Below are 23,781 nucleotides of genomic sequence, written 5' to 3' on the forward strand. Positions count from 1 at the left end.
GATTAAGGAATGAATAAAAAGAAAGTAGAGATGCTCACTTACCCCCGGGAACTGGTTTTGGTTTTGGATCTGGATTAGCTTCGTGTTTTGGTTTTGGCAAACCCGCACTCATGTGTTTTGGTTTTGGATCTATATTTTTTAGAAAAATCCTAAAATATGCTAAAATCACATAATTTTGCTCTTTTTTTGTTCCTACATTATTATTAACATCAATAACACTAATTTAAAGTCATTTGCAGTCAATTTTGACCACCTCACAGGTCACAATATTATTTTCATACACTTTCTGACAAATACTGCAGCGACCTGGCTGGATGGTAAGCGACAGAGCAATGACACAAACACACGGCAGTTCCTAGCACATCTAGGACACATTGGCACACAGCAGTGGCAGAAAAGAAAAATGGTGCAAGATGGAATTGTCTTTGGTGGGCCCGCCCTCCCTCCCACCCACCGTTATGTTGGATCTTAAAAAGGAATCCAAAACTCCCGAGATCCGACGACGTAACGATGACGTTTTGCCTCGTTTTCAATTCCGCGAAAGGGCTCGGTACTCGGATCTGCTAAGTTTGGGTATGTTCGTTTCTCGGGGAACCGAGCCTAAGCATCTCTAGAAGAAAGTAAGAAGTAAATAAGAGCAGAACAAAAAATTAATAAGGAGAGAATAATAAGCAAATGAGAGGAAAATAAAACATTAATAAGATTTAAGGGCCTGATTCATTAAGGAACTTAGGCAAGAAATTGAGTAAGTTTTCTTACTTACGTTTTCTAGACAAAACCATGTTGCAATGCAAGGGGTGTAAACTAGTTTATTATTTTGCACATAAGTTAAACTTATGTGCAAAATAATAAACTGATTTACACCCCTTGCATTGCAATATGGTTTTGTCCAAAAAACATAAGTAAGAAAACTTGCTCAAATTATTGCTTAAGTTCCTTAATGATTCAGGCCCTTAATGAGAATAGAAAAAGAAGTGAGGAAGGAGATGTAAGAAAAGAATAAAAATTTAAATGGGAGGAGAATACGGCATTAATGAGAAGAAAATAAAAAATAATAAGTACAAAAAAAGAAAATAGAAAATGGATAAGAGGGGATTAAATAATTAGTCAGTAAGAGGTAAGTGGATCATTTATTAATTAATAGGGTTTTGCCCCATTATTTGTCAATGCAACAATACATATGATTTTTCATAACCATTTATTAAAAAATCATCCCGGGACAGTGCATCCGATAGGAAACTGTCCCGGAAATTACTCCACTTACCTTAAAACTCCCGTTGTCTTTCTCTCCTCTCCGGTCACAATCGTAAAGTGGCTTTGCGTATGCGGGACCTAAGGTCACATTTAGCAATATTATCCGGAGGGCAGAGCAGGTAAGTTGTGGTGAGGGATCCGAAGATCCGTCTACTGCAATACTCTCCGCATACAATTCAATGGCTAAGCTTTTCGGAACTTGATAAAATTGCCCAGAACGCAGTCCCCATTAACTATCATTGGGGGACTGCGATTAATGCAGTAATTTGCCTAATGCAGGCGATATCTCCGTTATCGCCTGCGTTAGGAAAAAGCAGATTCCCAATGGTTTAGTGCTTCATATACAGAGCCCTAAATGATAAGAGAACAAGAAATGAATAAGAAGTTAATAAGCTGAAGATAAAAAAATAAGAAGTCAATAAGGAGAAAAAATGGAAATGGATAACAGGGGAATAAGAAGTGAACAATTAGTCAATAAGAAGTAAATGAGAATAGAACAAGTAATGATTAATAATAGAATGAGAAGAGACAAAGTACTATATTATTGAGCTCTCTTGTCATTGGTCCACACGCCTGTCATTCTTATGCCTGTACGTCAACAAGCCCGGCCCAGTCCCGGCAGGTGAGTAGGCAGAATCGAAGCACGTGCTCCTCAGCTGCGCTTTCTGATTGGTCGGTGGGCGCCCTGAAGCTCGCGCCCGTCTTCCCATCCTCGCGTGGTGTGTCGTGCGCTCGCTCTTCCTGGCCCTCCGTTGCTATTGGCTGACTTCTACGCGCCCCTCAGCCGGCCGCGAGTATATATATAGGACCCACCGACTCATTCAGATTCCTGTTATGTCCAACTGCACCGTCAAGAAGCAGAGGATGGAGGAGTCCGCGCTAGAGCAGCTGAAGAAGCACACCGTGGTGGTGGCCGACACCGGGGACTTCAATGGTGAGGCGGCCTCTGTGCATCTTCATGCGTCACGTGATGGTGTTCTTCACTGCGACCCCCAGGGCATGCTGAGACTTGTAGTTCTACAGCAGCTGGGAAACCACAGGTTGCATTTGCTGTAGATGTTCACATGTCTTCTGTACATAACTAGTCATGTATATGCATCATGTCGTGACACACGGATCAGGACATGCTGCTCAACATGGAAATATAGGGATTATACTGGCTGCAGCTATGAATACTGTACATTAATGTAACGGGGGCATGCACAGCACTTGTGTGTTAATGAAAATCCGTACTATAGGTTCCCTGGCTCTGGGTATGGGCATCATGCTAATGTAACCCAGCATTTCTTTCAATCAAAAAGTGTGGTGGTTATAGAAGATGTTACTCGAAATAGATCGTTAGAAACCCACCAGCAGCCCATTCAATCAGTAAGATGTGTTCTCTACAACATGTCTCATGTTGCTGCCAATAGGTGGCTCTCTGGGAGAACCAAATCTATGTACCTTGTGTCAGTCCCCAGTTACATGAGTTTATTTGCAATTCATACTACTTTTGTCCATGTTTATGACTTTTTTTTTTTTTTTTTTTTTTAATATATATATATATATATATATATATATATATATATATATATATATATATATATATATATATATATATATATATATATATTATTCACACTTTTTTTTTTTTTTACTACACTACCTGACTTGTATTTATAGCCAACATCTGGGAATCTCTGTAATGGCATTTTTTTTATTTTAGCTAAGTAAAAGGCTATAGGGCAGTGGTTCCCAAACTTTCTCAGTTCAAGGCACTCTTGGGCTCTCCATAATGTTTTCAAGGCACCCCTAACCAAAAATAATTACCAAGTAGTCCCCTGCCTTGCCTATCACCTGCCCTGGCCGCGTCACCCCTTTGAGATCGCTGCGGCTCCCTGCACACAGTTTGGGAACCACTGCAGTAGGGCATTAATGTGCTTCCATTCTGCCATAAGTGAGAATGCTTAGGATGACAAAGTGTAATACCTTTAATGTTTAGAAAGTGCCAATATATCGTGTTGTAGAACTAGATAACACTATTCAAGCCCTGCCGTTGTGGAGTTTAACATCTGATTTCTGTACACATGCACTCAATCATATCAGGGGTAAATTAATATACTAGGATGTTTTTGGACTGTGGTGAGAAACCCAAGTGATCATAGGAAGAACACCCACAATTTCATGCAGAGGCCACCCTGATTGTGATCAAACTAGATGAGTGTTGTGAGGCTGGAATTAATCCCTGTGCTGGACACACCTTGTGTCTGATTCCTGGTTTCAGGCCAGTAACTTAAACTGGGCACTATCTCCTTGTTAAATCAGGAGACTGTTTTGCCAATGTAAACATCTGTGGTGTGGTTAGTATGGGAAGCAAGAAAACTTAGGAGATGACAAGTCCAAAATCGTTCTATTCTGTTTGTCAGTTTGGCTAGAAACTCTTATCCTCCTTTTAAAACCGCTATAGGCATTATTTCATACTGTCTATGTGATTATTATTCAGTTTTTATTTTCTATGACTATACCAGGAGTTTTCCAAAAAGAAACACACATAGGAGTAAAAGTTTTTAGAATTCAATTTCAGTGAATGGAGGTGTTTTAGGAATATATCTGAAGCTTCAGATTAATGCCAAAAAAGTTTTGGCTGAACATAGCCTTTAAATGAACAGTATCCTGTTTTTTCTTTTAATAAAACATTTGGTCCCATAAATGAGCAATGCAAATAAGGTTAATTCTGTGTATAACTTGGTCAGCAGAATATCTGGCAGTAACGGCTGATGTAGGAAAAGCAGATGCATCAATACAGTTTAAAGAGTAAAAAAGTCAATTGAAATTGGAACTTTGTGCATTATGTTGGTGTCATTGCAATAGCAGATGAAAAACTGCATTCTGACCAGAAATGCTGCCTACAGGGCTTATTAACCATTGTCTGATATGCAAAATTACTCTAACTTGTTATCCATAATTACCTAATGCAGTTTCTAAAATTAAAGCAAACACTTTTGTTCCTAAAATCCATATCGGGCAATAACAAAGCATATAATATAAGGGTCATTCCACATCAAATCAACACAACTTTAGAAATAATTCTCCCTTACATTCTCTAGTTTCAATTAAATTTGGTATAATGCTGCCATGGGTGTAAAGAAACCCCCCAAATATTAGGCTATGTGCACCGGCTTTGACGTTATACGTCTTTAAAGTTGGCCTAGATAGCTATCCTTTTCATTATTTTAAGTAAAAAATGAAAGCTCTTGTAGCAGATTCCATCATGATACCAAAATAAAACTTTGGGGATTTATTAACAGTAACAGTTTTTGAGATGTTTTTTTAAAAAATAAAAATATGTTTTTTTGATAATCAAATTTTGATTTTGAAAATTTTACAATTTTTATTGAAACATGATACTGTTATGATATGTAAGTCCATAAAGAGGTTTCAAATGAAACCTTGTCCAACTCTAGCTAAATCAGGTGAGCTACAAATGCATTTATTTTTTTTTAAAGTTAGTGCAAATTTAAAGGAATATAACTTCAAAACCAGTGCACATATTGGCCTAGGATTTTGGAGTTTTCCTTATACCAATGACAGCATCTATTATACCAAATTTCATTACAATCTGAAATGGTCAATTTGAAACCCTGTGTTGACTTGATGTGGAATGACCCATAACGTCTCTATAAGCTGTTGATTCTCTTCGGGATCACTTGGAGCTTCCGAACTTTTGATTATCTTAAGATAAGTCGCCTCTCTATGGATTCTGCCCCTAAGCCACTATCTATGAGGCTGCTTCCAGCACAGGCAGCAAATGTAGTTGCATGTAGACTGTCGCCGTACAGCCAAACGGTTAGTCTTAATGACTTTGTTCACTTGCAAGACTAAAAGTTCTGCAGTCTGGCATAATTCAACATGCTGCTACTCCATTCCTATTTTGCTTCCAGGCTGCCTCTGATGAACTGGTAATCATGACCAGTCCCAGGCAGTGAGTTCCAGCATGGCTCCAAGTACCCAAGAGACCAACCCAAAGCACTGCTGTACAGTGCTTGGAGGCCTACGAATACCTTTCCTTAAAAGTGGCAACTGCCTGTGGCTGCCAGGGCCAATTGGGAGACACTAAGGCTTTGCTTACATTTTAGTACAATCCAAATATGCGTTTTACAAGTGAACAATTTTTATGATGGAAGGGCAAATATACTAGAATATCAATTTAAACAAATTTAAATGTTAAAGGACTTGGTTTTAGTGTTATACTGGCTAATGTCAGCAAATGATAAGCTGTTATGCCTGGATTTTCGTTTGAATTTGCCCAATCCACTTCCTCTTAATGTGACACTTGCTGCTTGTTTTTATTTTGTTGCTTTTTTGTCTTGGTGAGCATGTAAAGTCTTGTTCTAGTTGTGGAAACTAATGTATAGCTATGTGGTAATGCCAGTGTTCTGCTATCGCCTTAAATTGCCTGATTAAAACTGGGAGTGGTAAAATAAAGCTTGGTAAATAAAGGTGCATACTTTGAGGTAGCCTGGGCTTTAAATGCTGTATCTTATGTAAAATGTGTCCTTTTCTTGCATGACATGCAGCACAGAAGCATTGCTGCCAGTTGACTTTGCCCAGTGACGGACTACTGCTAAAGCTTTACTGTTTAATACTTTTAAAAACACTTGGTCTTTATAAGACTTGTAAGAAGTGTTTAATTTGATAAGATTTGCTTTGATTATTTTCGAGTAGGTGCCTTTGCTGGTATTTACTGCGTGTATAACAAAGCTGCTTGCGATTTTTAGACCATGTAGACTGTTTAAAGCACTAATAGCACTTACCGTGCTCCATTGGTTCTACCATAGTTAAAGAACAGTGCAAAGTCTTGTAGTCTTCATCAACATTCAAGTTCCCTGTTTTATGGGAAGTTTGAAATATCTGGTTGCCAAACCAGTTTACAACACCCAACTATGTAGCAATGGCTTGCTGTAGCAGTTTGGAAATAGTGGTAGGATATGGTTTGTTTGCACTGCTATTACAAATGTAATACCAAATTATAGGGAAAACTTTGAACCACAATATTCAGTCTGTAATAGGCATACAATTTGCAGCAAACTGGTTTTCCGTGTCATAAGAGTTTTACCATATCCCTTTCATCAATAGTAATTTTAATGTAGTAATGTGAGCAGCTGGGGGGTAGAAGATCATGTAGGGTAAGCTCTGTAATAGTCTGTCACATACTGGCATTACTGGCTCTGTAACCCCTCTGCTGCCAAGGCATTATTCACACCTGTGCAGAGCTTATTTTGGGCTCATCACATTGACGTCTGTATCCATACCAGTTTATTTCATAACTGGGGAAACGCTAGATCTAAGGCTAGGTACACACTGAATTTTCCGACCGATGTGTTATCTCCAACAGTCTGGTGGTTCATGCATACACACTGACATGAATTACCTTCAGATCTCTGCTCTTCATCTGGTCCTCTGGTCTTTGAAGAATGATGGCACATTCATTCTTGTCACATTGTCACACTGATTAAAACCACCTTGTTATAGCTAATCTACATGTCCTAATGAAATTCATTAGCTTCTGTGACTCTCAAACAAAACATTCTGTCTCTGAAGGAACAAATGGAATTATTCATTCTACAGCACTCTCTATAGTTCAGACATTCATTGCTAGTATTGGCTGAAAAGAGCCAATACAGTGATTGGTCGGAAAATATTAAACAGTACAACCAACCAAATGATACAATGATCGGCACTTTGGGATGACTTTAGATCGTGTCACTAGACACCAAACAGTCAGATATTGACAGATTGCAGGTTTTTTGTGCAATCATCCAACCAGTGTGTGCCTAGGCTAAGATTCAATTTGATCTACTTCAATGTTATTTACTGCCTCAAACTATCAGCAGTCAATTATTTTATTAATTTTTAAATACTGCAAGTATCTGTCATGTAAACTAGCTATAGAATACATATTTTGTCTGCTCCATTTTTAGTGGAAAAGGAGGTAGAAAATGTTACTACACAAATGAATTGCCCTGAGACTGTCCTGTTTCAAGCCTTTAGTGTAATGTGGATGCACATGTCAGTCCAGTACTTGTACAACTGACTGCACAATGTCTGCTACAGGACAGATAATTCTCTACTAATCCACATAACAATGTGCTAACCATAATATGGAAATCCACTAGTGACGGGCAGACTAGTCACATTGTGAAAAGCCCCCAGAGTAAAATGTTTGAGGAACTTGCTATTTCTTTAATTGTATTACCCACAGCTTCTGATTGTACTGCCTATAGCTTTATGCTGCCTGCTTCCCATCTGGCAGCTCTTCAGCTGCCTCTAGTATTCTGGTCAAGTCAGATGATAATACATCTCATTGAATGTAGTGTAACAGTATTTTCTATTAAACAAAGAATGTCGCTCATAGAATGAATGCTTCTCTTCAGTCCAGTGGCCTGGATGTCTCTAGTAACTGGGGGCATAAGCACCCCCCTCCCCCCAAGACTCAACTAGCACTGGCTCCCTGATGTCTTGGGAGCCTGGGTAGTGGGTAATGCCAAGAACAGCTTTGTTGCCCATGTGATCCATGTGACGGATGAATGACCAGAACCTCCCTGTTCTTTGACCTTTGTAAAACGGTGGAAACCAATGTACACCTTAAAGTTCCAAGTTAAACATAAGTGAGAGCTGCTTCTTTAATTGGTATGTGAAGAAATTAAACTGGAAAAGCAGGAGTCATGTTGCACTTGGGGTTTGAGCAATAGCTGACTCATTTTCTGTGTTGGGGAAAAACCAGTTGGACTTTACTTTTTTTTTTTTATGTAATATTTGCTCTTGATGGAAAAACTATTTTGGGGGTTTGATTTTTAATCACTGGCTACTACTGTAGCATGGTGTCTTCAGTTTCGGAGGATAATCTGTTGCCACTTGAACCTACTCGTGCTGCATGTGCCCCCTGTGTTGGTGGTTCTGGCCGACTCCTGAGTGATGCTGTCAGCCAGGACTGCTGAGCAGCTGCCAGAGCACCAGCCTGGGATCACTGGGACAGGTTGATTACTGCTTAAACCCAGAAAATAACTGCATTCTTGATGTGCCACTAGCATTTACAATTTAAACACTTAATTGTTGCTAAAATAGAGTCTTGAGTCGCATGACTAAACATCCTAGTTGGTTAATTGCCTATTTTAGATGCTTTAAAAGACAGAATAATGGCCAAATGGAAGCTACATAGATACAATCTGAGGTTAAACCTAGACCTTATGATATTAAATTGCTGTTGATGTGCTGCTTGGACACCCTCCAGCTGTGCACATTGCCAGCCATTACAGTAGGAATTGTCACTAATTTTTTTGCACACCCTTGTGGGGTGCAAGGAATAGATGAGGAGATTCCTGCCATAGCATCAGTGTGAGGTCTCTGGTATGTCTACTGGAGGAGGCACATCAGTCTGTTAAATCCCCACAAGGATTCGAGTTTGTTTTGCTTGGTTGCAGAAAGTATTTGATTACTTCATGAATGTTCATTTGCACAAACGAAGGAAGTATTTAATTTATAATGGTGTAAGCAATGTTGGGAAACTATAATGGCTTCCTGCTTGTAAATAAAAAATATTCTTCCTCATTTGGCTGCAGTGCTCAGACTTTCTGCACAGTCACTGTGAATGAGACTTGTGTATATTGTCATTTGACTTTTCATTGTCTATTGGGCTTAATTCTATAGGAACACACCTAGTTCTACAAGGTTATCTTGGGTGAAGTGGATTTCTCAAAGATGCAGTAAACATGAAGGATTAGAATGACTTGGACTGAAATGAGAACCTCTAATCTGCCTGCAGTATTGTTCCTGACACTAGAAAGCTTATGATAGAAGTTTTTTTTTAAAAAAATAAAAATATCTTATGTATTTGAATCATTCAGTAGCAGCATTTTGGCAAAATGTATATTACAGCAGACTGGTTCTGTACCAGTTTCCCCATTTGTTTTACAGCAAAACTTCAGTTACACAATTCTCTATATACAGAACAGCATCATCCACACAGATCATTAAAGTTTCATCGCATAAAAATACAAACTGAGATAGTCAAAAGGCAGCAGAAATAAATTATACCTTACACTATAGGCAAGAAGAGAAAACCAAACTCTATTTGGATATTTGCATATGAACATATATACTGGGTATGGTAGCATGAAATTGGAGAGACTTTGAGGAATAGTATAGAAGGGACAATGTGAGCAGTAGGTAGGAAAAAGGGGGGTACATGGGGGAGGGGGGATGGAGACCAAATCCAGGCCTGCAACATGGGTTCAGATGTTGACATGTACTAACGGATGCCCCTTTCATTTATTTCCACTTTAAACAATGCTTTTGTTCACAATGAACGCCACACTAATCTTCAACGCTAAGGAAACAGAAAATGAACAAATGTTTGTACGTTGGACAGTGACTTTACACATTTTAGGCTAGATGGCTTGTCACTGCCGTTACTAGGGATAACATCATGGTATAACTGGTCCATTTTACGGAAACAGCGGTCACACTGCAGTTCCCTGAGGGTTTTTTGCCTTTACATGGTTGCAGGATTATTCTAGGTTTCTGGATCCCTCATTTCTATCATATTAAAGGTTTAGATTGTGAGAATGAAGTATTATGTATGATACAACACTGACTGTCATTCTCCCACAGCTATTGAAGAATACAAACCACAAGATGCCACCACTAACCCATCCCTGATATTGGCAGCAGCACAAATGCCAGACTACAAACACTTGGTAGAAGATGCAGTTCAGTATGGGAAAAAGCTTGGTGGGTAAGTATCCAATATATAGGATATAATCTGTATGCATACCCTCTGCTATACAGGTCTCAAAGATGAATGTTTATCAGACATTTAATCAGTTATGCTGATAAAACTCTAGAGGAGTAATGGGAGAAAGGAAATGACTTCAGTAGGCAAACTGAACACAACCAAAGAAACATAAGGGGAATAGCACATCTACTGTATACCGTGCTGCTTATACTGTCTACACACAGCAATGACACGTGGTATGTTTTACAACAAATTAACATGTTTAATCTTCATTAGTCTCAATAAAATAGAGTACATAAGTTGAATGGTTCCCTGATCTATAAACAGCAAAATATTAAACAGTGCATTAGTGATTATAATGTGATACAAGTAGCATAAAATTGCAGTTTTTACTGCACTGTTTCCTAACTTAAATTTGATTATACAGTATAGTACGATTGTTTCACTATTCATTCATATGGTCATGCAGAGCATTCATATGGTCATGCAGAGCATTCATATGGTCATGCAGAGCATTCATATGGTCATGCAGAGCATTCATATTTTTCAGTGATGGTCAATAGTTTGTATGACACCAGGGATCGTATTCAATTGGGCGCGTTACTGTTAGGAGAAATGCGGCCTGCGCATTAGTTATTGCGGTAATGCACGTAATTACCATTGTTGCAGTAGTTCTAACGCCGGCTTTTTGCTCACAGCTCCCTGAGCTGAAAGCCGGATTAAACGTACCATAATAACGATAATAGCTTTAACGCTAATTTAATTGCTGTTCTGACACTTCTGCTTTATAAGGCTCTGCTTCCCCTCTCTGCCTTGCCCTACACTGGCTCCCCATCCCCTACAGAATCATCTTCAAACTCCTGACCACCACATACAAGGCTCTCTCCCAGTCTACTGCCCCTACATCTCCATTCACACTCCTGCCTGCTCCCTGCGCTCGGCCAATGACCGTCGCCTCTCCTCCTCTCTGATTACCTCTTCCCACTCCAGAATCCAAGACTTCTCCCGGGCAGCCCCCCTTCACTGGAATGACCTCCCTCGCGCCATCCGTCTCCCTCCCACTCTAAGCTCCTTCAAACGGGCACTAAAAACCCACCTGTTCCTTAAAGCCTACCATGCTTCCACCTAACCCGCTCTCCCCTCCCTCCTCCCATCCCCTCTTCTCTCCTTTACATCAACTGGCCCCTTTTGTACCTGAGTTTTGTTCACCCTCCCTTAGGATGTAAGCTCATTTGAGCAGGGCCCTCTTCCCTCCTGTCTCCATACCTGTTCTTCTGCTCTGTCTTTTCTGCACTAGCCTGCTTGGAGCTTCTGAAGTGTTGGTATATTTGTTTACTGCTCAGTAATGTTTTACCCTGTACTGTCTATTGTTTGTGCATTGTACAGCGCTGCAGAACTCTTGTGGCACTTAACAAATAAAGGATAATAATAATAAGGCAGATTCTAAGCCCTGTATACCAACATTTAATCATTAAAGCTTGTTACAGTGAAATGCACACTGTTGTCTTGCTGGTGTGGATGCCTATGTATCCCTGAAATAAAACTATTTGTGTGGCAATATGAATGTTTGAATTGTGCAGAAATTCTGTTATACAGGGCTTTGAATCTTATAAGCAGGAGGGTCAGAATAGCACTTGCATGTGAATGCTTCACTTTGAATCATCAGATCACTACTTGAGCCATAATGGCCACATTTATTTAGTAATTAGAATCTGTAAATTTATGGAAACTTGAGACTATTCATTCAAACTATTGACAATCACTGAAAAAATATGAATGCTCTGCATGATATAAATGTCTAAATTGTGACACACAGGTACTATGTAAGGTGTAGAATCTGCCGTAAGTGCAAGACGGGCAGAATAGCGCCAATACATTTTATTTTTCTTAACAATGGATTACTAGTAGAACAATGGCTAGGTCTACTCAGCAATAGGGATCTCTGTACATTTTAAGTTGCTAACACTTATGGATAAGAACTTCTGAAATGCAAATATGCATTATAAGATTATAAGTTTATCAATATATAGTATGGCTGCAATTGAAATGACTTTCTAAGCCATTGATAAACTTTTGAGAAATAGACAATATTACATATTCCAGACACAGAGTAACTTGATGGGTGTTAATAGTTGATGACAATTTAAAAAAAGAATTGTAAAATATCCATAGTTCCCAAATTAACAAACTTTCTTAGTTGACCATGTGTGGTAGGGTGTACATCTCAGGACACTTATTTAAACTGGGTGGAAAAAATGAAAGTTAAGCCAACAGGGATGTAATGTTTATTATCTATGTATCAATACACATGTGGATAGAAACTTATCTTGTCATGTAGCCATCATACATGACAGCATAGTTGTTTCGCTACAACTTGTTTGTAAATGGAAATTGAGTTTTTTGATTGGAAGAAATGGCAATTATCAAAGTGCACATTGGTAAGGTTGTGAAGCAAACCTTTGTTAGCATGCTTATACGTTTACAGGGAGTGTAGTTGTTCATTTTCTGAGTGAAGAGTTGACTAACTGACATGCAAGGTTGTACAACTTACACAACACTTTAAGGCCTAGCTGTTTGTACCTAGATCTTGCAGTTGTGTTTTGTGTAGTCTACAAATCTTATTTAAACTCTGCCAATTAAATTGCCAAAATGCATATTAAAACAATGTTGCTCAGTGTTTAGTTACAAAGCATTCCGTAGAATGCAGTAATTACTATTACAGTATTTGAAAAGAAATGTAGGTCTTGCCTTTGGGAGATGCTATATTTGCAATGGCAGATGCAGTAACGGATGAAGGATCATGAGTAGAAAATAGTGGCTGGAATCATCTAATGTGTTTGCCTTTATAACAGAACTCATTGTTTCTTACAGTAAAACAGTGTACATATTGTACTGGTAATGTCTTATTACTGTGAAAGTGAAGTTTAATGGTCTTTCTGCCCCCCTGCAGCCACTTCTGCAATTCATAATCTTGTAGAACAAATTGTAACCTTAATGCAATAAAGTTAATTTGCCTCTAGTATTGCTTAACTGAGATTTAATTTTTTTTTTTATTTAAGATCTGTAGAGGAACAGATAAACAACATCATGGACAAGCTGTTTGTTTCTTTTGGAATGGAAATCCTAAAGAAAATCCCAGGTCGTGTTTCCACAGAAGTGGATGCCAGGTGCGTGTTGCATTTACTGTACATTTTACCTGTCGAGTCTAGTTCAAATTTTGTAGCCAGAGTTTTTGGCTGAGTGGAGTGCCGGAGAGCAACAACCTGTTATATACATAAGTGTGGGCTTTAGTTGTGTTTAAGGCCCACATTGCTGGGAAAATCTAGGTTGGTGTAATTTACCATGCTGTTTTACAATTTTTAGACGTAACTATTACATTTTCAACTGCAATCTAGTTGGTGATATACAGTAAACTTGAGAAATGCTGTGAAACTGCCATAAGTTCAGCATAGTGTCCTGTGCCACAGGTTCAACCATGCAGAGTCAGTCAAATGACCTCACCAGAACACTGAGCATGCTCCTATCTGTATGGGCTGTTCACCCATACTATTACTCATGCATGGGTAAAGTGAAATAGATGCTACTGTACAGTGGTAGCACATTAAATATAAACCTATGGTTAAACTGATATCTGAACAGATAATGACTAATGTTCAGTTATGTAGGCGATGACTACACTTAAATGAAACTTAATAGATGACTATGAAATAAATTTTGAACAGAGCATTTCTCCATTTGTAGCTACCCTTCAGGAGGCCTAGAAGATATAGAATGATCTCTGTATATTATGCCTTTGTGTCAAGAAAGCGTTCACATGCTAGCAGCAGTGTAAGCAACATTCACTCATTCCATCAGCATCATTCTGTACCCCATAAACAGATTACTATAACAATCCTTTTTCTAGCAGTCGCATGTAAAGTACACAATTGAATTAAAGGTAATGGAGTTCCACATGAGGATTAGCTAAACCAACATCAGATATTTAAAATAACTGCATGTCCTACAGATTATCTTTATGGTTTTTAGGTATAACCATTGCATGCACTATATGCCCATATCAGTCCTGTGGGAAACCCTTAGTTTCTCTTATTAGAGGCAACTGCAGATTCAAACCAGTTTGCACGAATCCTTAAAGGACCAGATGTATTTGTACATCAGAGGGCAGGGTACTCCATCACCCATTTATGCTTTCTTTTGAGCTCCTGAAAACGCTTCATACTGTGAATGTAGAAGAAAATGCATGTCATACTGACTCCTAGAAAAATGGTAAAGGTCAAATCAATAGAAAGTCTCAATCATCCCTATAATTAGGACTTCATAATGTTTATGCAAGATCTGACCCTTGTACTTTCTGACACAAGTAAGCTGCCAGTGTAGTATTACTTTCCAAATATACTTTGGAAGCTGATTTAAACAGTACATGTACATTAGTCTCATCATACCCATTTTTATGCCATTCAGAAGTTTCACTTTTTTTGTGACAAAATGACAGTGTATGATACCCTGTGTGTAATTTTCCCCTTAGACTGTCTTTTGATAAAGATGGGATGATTAAACGTGCCAAGCGCATCATCGCACTCTACAAGGAGGCTGGTATTGACAAGGACAGAATCTTGATCAAGCTGTCTTCAACCTGGGAAGGAATACAAGCTGGAAAGTAAGACTCCACTCGTTGTGGTTGCATTTAGCACAGCTGAAGACTTTCCTTTCTCTGATGTGCTAGTAACTTGTCAGACTGCTGACGTGGACTGAGATTGACTCAACAGGTTTTGGGGTTTTTTTGTGCCGAGTAGTAAATTGCAGTACAATGTGCACACGTCTAGAAACCACATAAACTAAACTTAAACAGGAGTACTTGGCTTATTGCAATACCTTGTGTATTCTCATAATACCTTGTGTATTCTCATAATACCTTGTGTATTCTCATAAACACAGTATATCTGCAATCATACCAAATAGGAATCACTGTTGCAGTTAAACCTGTGATTTGACAATGTGGTCAAATAGGTAATTTATCCTGGCGCTCAGTGGTAGGTTCTGCCCACATGGCCTCATTACATAACAAGCAGGCACAATGGGCTAATGCTGATGTCCCACCTTCCAGGTATGAACAGATTAAGGGCTAGATTTACTAAGCTGCGGGTTTGAAAAAGTGGGGATGTTGCCTATAGCAACCAATCAGATTCTAGATTTTATTTAGTACCTTCTACAAAATGATTTACACCATAGAACATTGGGACAGTAACAGTCACCAAACACTGGGCTAGTGATGGTCACATGCGTACACTTTATGTATGTATTTCTCTGTAGCTCAAGGGCTACAAGTGAGAAATCACAATGGTTACTTTTGTATAGTGCTCAAATTACTATGTGAAGACAGGTAGTGATTGTGGAACACTTATCCCTTGTCACATGAGAGTAATTCTGCTGTGAAAACATTGCATGCTGGTTATTCGCAGCATAACTTTTACTAGGTGACAAGGTTACGCTTTTCCTGTTCACAAATGTTAGTACAGAGGCGGTTGAATGTTGGCGCTCTTCTAGACGGAAACCCAGGTTTGCCGCATCCTAGTGGTGGGCGTGTAACAACGTTGGGGTTTGTAAGCTATACTGGTATGAATGTACAATAGCATTTAATGTGTCTTTTGGTTTAAAGTTCATTAAGCTGCTTAATATCCCCAGAAACAATAGTGGAAGATTACAAGGTAATAGGTCGCAGGTGATTTATTGGGAGATTGGTCACCAAAAGGAGCTCCATAACTATTTGGAAAAGAGATAATTGTTGAATAGAATTCCAATCAATACAAGAGAATATAAATCTATTCCCAATGAGGCAGTGGACACGAAGGATAAATCAGAGTATTGTATCCATATGTGGTTAGATCTTCTGTGAGGCAAATTTTGGACTGTTGTGGTCATGGGACTGGATATGAACTGACCCTTTCTAATTCCTTCCCCCTTTCTTACTGTACCTGATCTGTTCCATTTGTATAACCTGCAGAGTGCTGGAAGAGGAATATGGAATACACTGCAACATGACCCTGCTCTTCTCCTTTGCCCAGGCTGTAGCCTGTGCTGAGGCTGGCGTTACACTCATATCGCCATTTGTGGGAAGGATAATGGACTGGCATGTGGCAAACACTGACAAGAAGAGCTATGAGCCATCTGAGGACCCAGGTACAATATAAACCTTATTTAGGTGATGGAAGAACAAATGTGAAGAGTTGCTCATAGCAGTTGGCAGAATCTGGTAATGGCAGTGTTGGGAGCTTTATGTGCAAAATAATAATGCAGCATATAAACTTTAATCTGCCTTTTGGATTTAGTTATTGTCTCCATATAGAATTGCTCAGATTGAATACCCTGATTTTTGACCTGTAAGTGTGCTGAACTTCTCATACTACTAAATGCAACTGGGACCAGTTTATTTAGAATGCAGTCAGAATTTCAAAGGTTCCCTGCACCTGAATTGCAATTTTCAGAGCTTTATAGGACAAATGGAGGCAGGCTATAAAAAGGAAATTGTGCCCCAGAGACCTTAATGGACAGGCATGCCATGGTCAGTCCACCCTAAACATGCAGCATCCACCCAACCTATCGAGTGTTAGAGAAACCGTTACTTATCTTGGATGAATTCCAGCTGCAGTGTGTAAAGCTTCTGTGTAATATATTTCTTCCTCACACAGGTGTGATAAGTGTTACCAAAATATACAACTACTACAAGAAGTTTGGCTACAAAACCATTGTGATGGGTGCATCATTCCGTAACACAGGAGAGATAAAGGCTCTGACTGGCTGCGACTATCTCACCATATCACCCAAACTTCTAGGAGATCTCAGCAAGGATTATTCTAAGCTCACCCCAGGACTCACTGTAAAAGAAGGTAATACTGCTGCTGTCTGTATAATGTGCTTGTGGAATCACACTGCAGACTTGTGTTGTCTGCAGCGATCCCGTCTCCTGAGCAGCCATAACACCACTGTAAATATAGCAGAGATTAGGTTGTGGGAATTTATTTCATTTTGTAAAACATGTAACCAAATGTTAGTGGGGGAGAGTTTGATACAATTGTACACTTATTTTGATTGTGGAAGAAATTACTCAGCTTGTCCTTAGCTTTGTCTGACTAGAAAGTTTTGTAATTAACCATTTAATAGAAATATTTTGGTCACATCAAATGGGGGAACAAAGAAAAATCATGAATATGGTGTCATTCTATATCATTACAACGGGATCAAAATGTGTAACATTGTAAGTAATTGAATCCCAAACTTATAATGGTTTGCTACAAATGTATAAAAGTGACCTTAGTACATGACTATTCTGTCCTGTGGAAAGTGTTGCTATATTGCTCACCAGCATGATCAAAAATAGCCCTGTTGGCTAACAACTTCCTTAATCTTTAGCAGGTCAGCAGAGCTGTACACAAGACATTGCTATTCTAGGCACCAGTTGTGTTTATGGAAATTTGATAAAAATGTTGTCTACATGGTTTGGGTACCTTCCTTGCCCAAATAGATTTTTACTGTCAATTCACAACTTCAAATTTACTGCCTCACGGTAGCCAACTCATCCTTGCCAAAACTACCAACACATGTTCGCCACTAACCAAACGTGTACCGAAAACTTCCACTCATCTTTGGAGATCCTACCAAAAAACTCTTTTGGGACTGAACTTTGTATCATAAATATAGCTTAATGTATAGTCTGGAATGGTTTTTGGCAAAACACCCATGACCTGCAACTTTTTGGCGTCTTCCTAGTCAGTCCAATGACTGGAGAACCAAGATTTGACATACTTTCCATTAATTTTAACCACTTAATGACATGATTACATTTGTAGTCCAAAGTCAACTCTTAAATGTTTCATATGTAAAGCTGTGAATACTCTGTAATAAACAGACAGCCTATCTTGTTATAAGGGTCTACATGCAAGGGGTTACTGAAGGGCCTCAATTCACAAGCCTGGTGTACACTGTTTAGCTGCTTGACCACTGTTCATACATACTGTAATTTCTTTTTGGTTTGGCAATGTTCTACAACAGTGCCATCTTGTGGTAAGTGCTACACACCAAGAGAGAATTCCTTAATACAAGTTGTATGAAGGCAGCTGATTCTGAACTATATTCACTCTAGGAATGTTGCTTTTTCCCTTAGGGTTTGGAAACATTCACAAAGTTGATGCAGATATATTGAAATCTTAGCTTGTAATTGAATATGCTAATTTGTGTATCTGTCCACACAGCCCAGGCCTGCAACCTAGAGAAGATCAGTTTGAATGAGCAAGATTTTCGCTGGTTACACAACGAAGACCCAATGGCAGTGGATAAGCTTTCTGATGGGATCAGGAAGTTTGCTGCTGATGCCATCAAGCTGGAAAAGATGCTGAAGGTGTGTGATGACTTTAGGGTCATTGGTCAGTTGAGTCTATAAAGATAAAACATTCAGTACTTGTACAGTCTTCCAGTCTTGATGTGAACTTGGATGGTACTTAACAAATATATATAGTAATGGAATTCTTCAATAGAATATACACAATACTTGGGTAAGTGACATCTTAGAAAATCAACCACACTGGAGGATATCCATTACATTCATATCCCACATATAAACCACTTTACCCTGTGCTTTATCTGGGTGCAACCGCAGTAGCAATTTGAACAATTCAACAAATAAGGAGACAATGAAAAAAGGACTAGTGTCAAGGAGAGGCACTCCTGGGGTTAATATAATAATCAGGCAAGTCAACTGTAGGTCACACTTCCCAAAAAAGTGCTATTAAACTGACAGATTTCAGTATCCATTTTGGATAGTCAACTTATTACCTAGTATAATTTGCTTTATTTTTCATTTTTAGTAAACACTTTTCAGCATCTAATATAGATGTAGGCTTATATTTTAGCCAGAACTAAAACTCCTACCAGCTTGACTCTCTATAGTAGCAGAAACCCTTCTGAGTGTTTTGATTATGAATCCTATACCAGCCAGTAGTATATCAAATATTTTGATTAATACCTGCTCTAATTTTGATCTGGTTACATAGATGAGACCTTACATGTATGATGGGCATGTCCATGTATTGTAATTTCACCATGCTATTAATCTTCCAAAGGGTGTGTATCTTCAGCTCGCTCTAAACCTAGAAGCATGTCCAAAATTGCCTGGCTTCCTGAGTTACCAGATTGGGCTAGCAACTTTATCCTACAATGCTAAACACTGGAAGTGTTTTCTATACTTATGCAGACACTTATCACTGGTAAAATTATGTAAGCATACTTCACCATCTAGGCACTCGTGTGCAGATCTAGCACCTGAAAACGGGTGCATCAAAAGATGGCTGCCACCTGACCATTTAAAAGGGAGTAAATTAGTTTGTATGCCACTGATGGGTGCTATAAAATCTTAATGTAAACTTGGTTTTTTAAGATGGTGCTCAGCCTCTTGTTTTTGTTTTTTTATGTAGATCAATGGTTCGCCTCTTGCAGCTATATATTAAATTGTGTTTCTAAAGGCAAGAAAAAACTTTAGTGCATGTAGTGGTAATGAAACAATAAACTTTGTTGCAATAATGTATGTTGGATTTGACTTTAATGTGCATTTTATTTTTCTAGAAATGGAGTATGCAAAACTGTGATTGTCAAACCCATTAGTTATAAAATGTTAATGTATCTTGTGTCTACAGGAGCTGCTTGGGAAGTAAACTGGAACGGTTCCCTAAATACAAATCCTGACATCATTCCTCACCTGCACGGAGTGCTCCTGCAGTCCTGTTCTGGGTCCGCTATTCTCATTGTAACATTGCCATTTTACAAACTGTTTTTTACATTTTTTTTGTATTCTCCTGATGCACTGATTAAACCCAGCACTTACCCTAAGACAATTGTGTAGCTTATTTATTGGTGGTATTTAGCAAAATGGATTGAAATGCTGCTTTTTATTACAACATATTCTAAAACATTTTGTCAAAATAAAAAATCAATATTAAGGTATAAGGAGACATTCAGTTGACAACATACTTGCCAATGGAACACTGAAATCTTACACCGTTAACTTTATATAGCCACACTCTTATTTCAGCCACCTGTAGCCTGACACATGGCACTTCTGAAACCCCTCTGACAAATCAAGATACATGCTCAGTTTAACAAGTGGTTGACTGACAATTAGCTGTGGTGGAGAGACTGTTCTGTGCAGGTAGTCTCTGAAAGAGAACCTTATCTATACCTTTATATAACTATCTGTTTTAAGTATGGGGTTGTATGTCACCAATGATGACTTGTAACAAATGATCCAATGTCATGTCCACCAAAAGTAAGCAGTGAGTGGACAGGATTACATATTAACATCACTATAGTTAATGGGCATAAAGGCATCTGGACAGAATAAGTATCAAGGAGAAGTCATTCACAACCACCTAAGCATAGTGACTATCAACAAAGTCAGACTTCAAAACACAATGGACTAATCATTATTGAAAGAGCTGGAGCCCAAGATTTGTAGTCATAAATGTGCAGGGTGGGTGATCAAAACATTGAGGAAAGGAGGGCAAGGACCCATGGCAGTGCCCAGGTTGTCCAATTTCATTACTGAATGTAGACATCAAGCTATATGCAAAACTCATAGCCAATCGACTGAAATGTTTGCTCCCAGGCCTGATACACTATGACCAGGTTGGATTTGTTCGTAGCTGCAAGGCAAGAGCATACAAAGGTCATCAACTTAGTTCACTTGTTACTATCCACAGATGCAGAAAAAGCCATTGACTGGTCATTCCTGTGGTGCATGCTCTCCCACATGGGGCTAGACTCACTAGCTCTTCACAGGATTTTGGTTCGCTACAGATCTCCCACAGCCTATATAAAAATCAATCGGATGCTCTGAACCAGTCTTGATGGGCAACAGCACCAGACAGGGCTGCCCACTTTCCCCCGCTTATTTTTGTGCTCTGTATTTAAGCCTTGGCTAGATCCATCAGAGCCAACCTGGACATATCGGGGATACAGGTGGGAGGTGGGGAATATAAATTGGCACTGTTTACAGATGATCTCCTGGCTGTGGTCACTAACCTGATTTTAAGTCATTCTTGGGCACCCTGAAGCCTTCATAACTATTGAACCTCTCCTTGGAGTTCTTGGTGATCCAATAAATGGTTGATTTAGGTGCAATCTTACTAGCGGCAATATCCTTGCTTGTGAAGCCCTTTTTGTGCAAAGCAATGACTGCACGTGTTTCCTTGCAGGTAACCATGGTTAACAGAGGAACAATGAGTTCAAGCACCACCCTCTTTAAAACTTCGAGACTGTTATTCTCACTCAATATGGCAGTGATCTCCAGCTTTGTCCTTAACACTTACCTGATGTCAACTGGTCCTTTTGTAGCAGGGCTGAAATGCAGTGGAAATGGTTTTTTTGAGGTTCATTGTCATGGCAAAGAGGGAAAATTAAATTAACTGCAATTCATCTGATCATACATGACATTCTGGAGTATATGCAAATTGCCATCATAAAAACTGAGGCAGCAGACTTTGAAAAATAGTCATGGCCAAAAGTTTTGTGAATTACACTATCTGCCAAAAAGAGGATTCAAAGGAAATATTTATGGAGATCTACTGTTCCCTTTCATAACCTGGGCTCAGGCTGGGATCATACATGTCAGCCAGCTGGTTTTTTTTTGTTTTTTGTTTTTTTTTTAATAAAAAAAATTTTTTCCCCTCGGGTGTGTCTCCCTTTGATTTAGTCAAAGCTAAATGGAAACTCATCAATTTGGAAACCTGGAGATTTCTCCAAATTAAACATTTCCTGACTTTGGGGCTTCCTCCAAAAGCTCAGTTTTTAGATTGTCAGGCTACCAGATGCCCTCCCCATCTCTCCACAATCTATTAACTTATTGACAGTTTATATAACCCAGATTTACCAGAGCTTCGAAACAAGACCTGGTTGGCCAGGCCCAGGAAGCAGATTGGCCAAGTATCTTCATAAATATGCATGCACTACTGGTAGCAGTTGTGGAAACACATTACAAGGTCCTGTCATGTTGGTATAGATGCCGAGCCCAATTGGCATGAATATACCTTGTGGGTCCCAGATGTTTGCTGAAGATGAAGAGACTCTCCCAGTACCCCTCTTCATATTTGGTGAGACTGTTTAGTGCTCTGACACGTCTGGATCCTGGTTATAGCAGTCTGCACTGCTATATTGTGAGACTAGGTCCCCGGTGATCCTGCTTTCTGGCTACTAAATAAGACTAATACCCCAATCTCCAGTTTTAAAAAATCAATTTTGAAATACCTTATCAGCTGCCAAAGCAGTGATACCAACTCATTGGAGGTCTCCCATTCTCTGGAGCCATTCCTTAGTGGACAGAGGGGTGGAATTCTACAGATCAATGGATGAGTTGAGTCTCCACTGATAAGTTTGCAGATTACGATGACATGGTGTCACTGGTTCGCATTGTAGGATGCAAGAAAACTAAGGCCATTGATGAGCTCAGCTCCAGAGGATAGTACTCCTGTCTAATCACTCATGGAATTTCCTAAATTGTTATGGGTCAAGTTTAGCCTTTATACAGATCTCCTATTTCTAGGTTATACAGATTGGACAGCTTGGTTTACCTTGCTCGACACAATTCTATTTTCATATTTTGAACACTTGGTTAAAATTGTGTTGGGATCATGTAGCTATCACTTTTTGAGGTACATTTGACTGGGAAGTGAGAAATTTATTGTATTCAGTCGTCAAATCCTACTTGTCTGGGATGTCCTCAGAGTTGGCGTGGGTGAGGATGGAAGGACCTGTAGCCAGATCATTGGCATATTGAGTGGAGGGAAGTAGAGACAAGCTGGAGTAGTAATGTGAGGTTTCGATCAAGCTGGTGCTAGAAAATTGGTGTAAAATTCAGTTGTATAAAACAAAGCTCACATCCTGTCGATACAGCCGTTAATATTTACAACATAGAGCAAAGTCTTCATTTCTTATGTGTGGGTCTATGGAATGTCCCACAACAGGATACTACAAAACAATGAAGATCTGTCACCAGCCTTGTAATACTAGACTTGGAATGAAGGATAGAAGGTAGTTTTCATACTCTAGCACGTGATGGTCTTTCCCTAGTTGTCATTATTTGTCTCCTGTAACCTTCCAAACACATTATACATAATACAAGTCGGTGTCCGCTACAGTTTTCCATTTCTGAGAAATTGGAGTGTGGCAGAAAATCCACTATAGGATTATAAAAACAATCTGATTATTTTAAGCAGCCCTAATATCAAAAGGTAATGTTCTTCCTGTACATGTTTAGTAAAAATAAAATGTTACCCCATTAATAACTATTCCGCTAGATAGCATATAACAAAGTCATTGGCAAAAAAATGTTGTTTGGTCATTAATGTACAGTACATTAGTACACAAATCCACAAGATGACTAATCCATTACTGCTCCTTTATATTAAATGCATCTGGGTTTCTATTGTCACACACAGCACACTTTTGGTGCAAAACCTCAAGTTATTTTATAGACTGTGACATTGTGTTGCCTTCGGAGCAAGCTGGCAACAACAATCTCATCACAATAGCATTAATAGGTAGCCATGTGTCTTCTGCAGCTGCTCTCTAACAATAGACTTGCGGTGGGCAAGTTATTGTATCCTAGTGCCTATGGTATGTTTAGGTGTGTTCTATTATATTTGTATGGAAAGGATGGCAGTGGCAAATATATTATTTTCCTGTAAGTCCAAAGCAGCAATAGCCTACCTCCC

The 23,781-nt window shown here is 39.0% G+C and overlaps 1 protein-coding gene across 1 annotated transcript; it reads left to right on the forward strand.

Annotated features, from left to right (window-relative positions):
* The first annotated feature begins 1,959 nt into the window (after window positions 1–1,959).
* Window positions 1,960–19,908, forward strand: TALDO1 (transaldolase 1). Its single transcript, XM_075187841.1, has 8 exons — window positions 1,960–2,188; window positions 9,904–10,027; window positions 13,087–13,194; window positions 14,553–14,684; window positions 16,029–16,204; window positions 16,714–16,911; window positions 18,274–18,419; window positions 19,711–19,908. The coding sequence occupies exons 1-8, from the start codon at window positions 2,089–2,091 to the stop codon at window positions 19,726–19,728; spliced, it is 1,002 nt and encodes a 333-aa protein (XP_075043942.1). The 5' UTR covers window positions 1,960–2,088; the 3' UTR covers window positions 19,729–19,908.
* The last annotated feature ends 3,873 nt before the right edge of the window (window positions 19,909–23,781 follow it).

This window comes from Mixophyes fleayi, chromosome 10 (assembly GCF_038048845.1).
Source record: "Mixophyes fleayi isolate aMixFle1 chromosome 10, aMixFle1.hap1, whole genome shotgun sequence".
In the NCBI taxonomy this organism is placed as follows: domain Eukaryota; kingdom Metazoa; phylum Chordata; class Amphibia; order Anura; family Limnodynastidae; genus Mixophyes; species Mixophyes fleayi.

Excerpts from the sequence above, each read along its gene's own strand:
- TALDO1 (XM_075187841.1), top strand. The coding sequence starts at position 2,089 with ATGTCCAACTGCACCGTCAAGAAGCAGAGGATGGAGGAGTCCGCGCTA. Across the intron at positions 2,189-9,903 it reads CGACACCGGGGACTTCAATG|CTATTGAAGAATACAAACCA; the intron begins GTGAGGCGGCCT and ends ATTCTCCCACAG. Across the intron at positions 16,205-16,713 it reads TGAGCCATCTGAGGACCCAG|GTGTGATAAGTGTTACCAAA; the intron begins GTACAATATAAA and ends TTCCTCACACAG.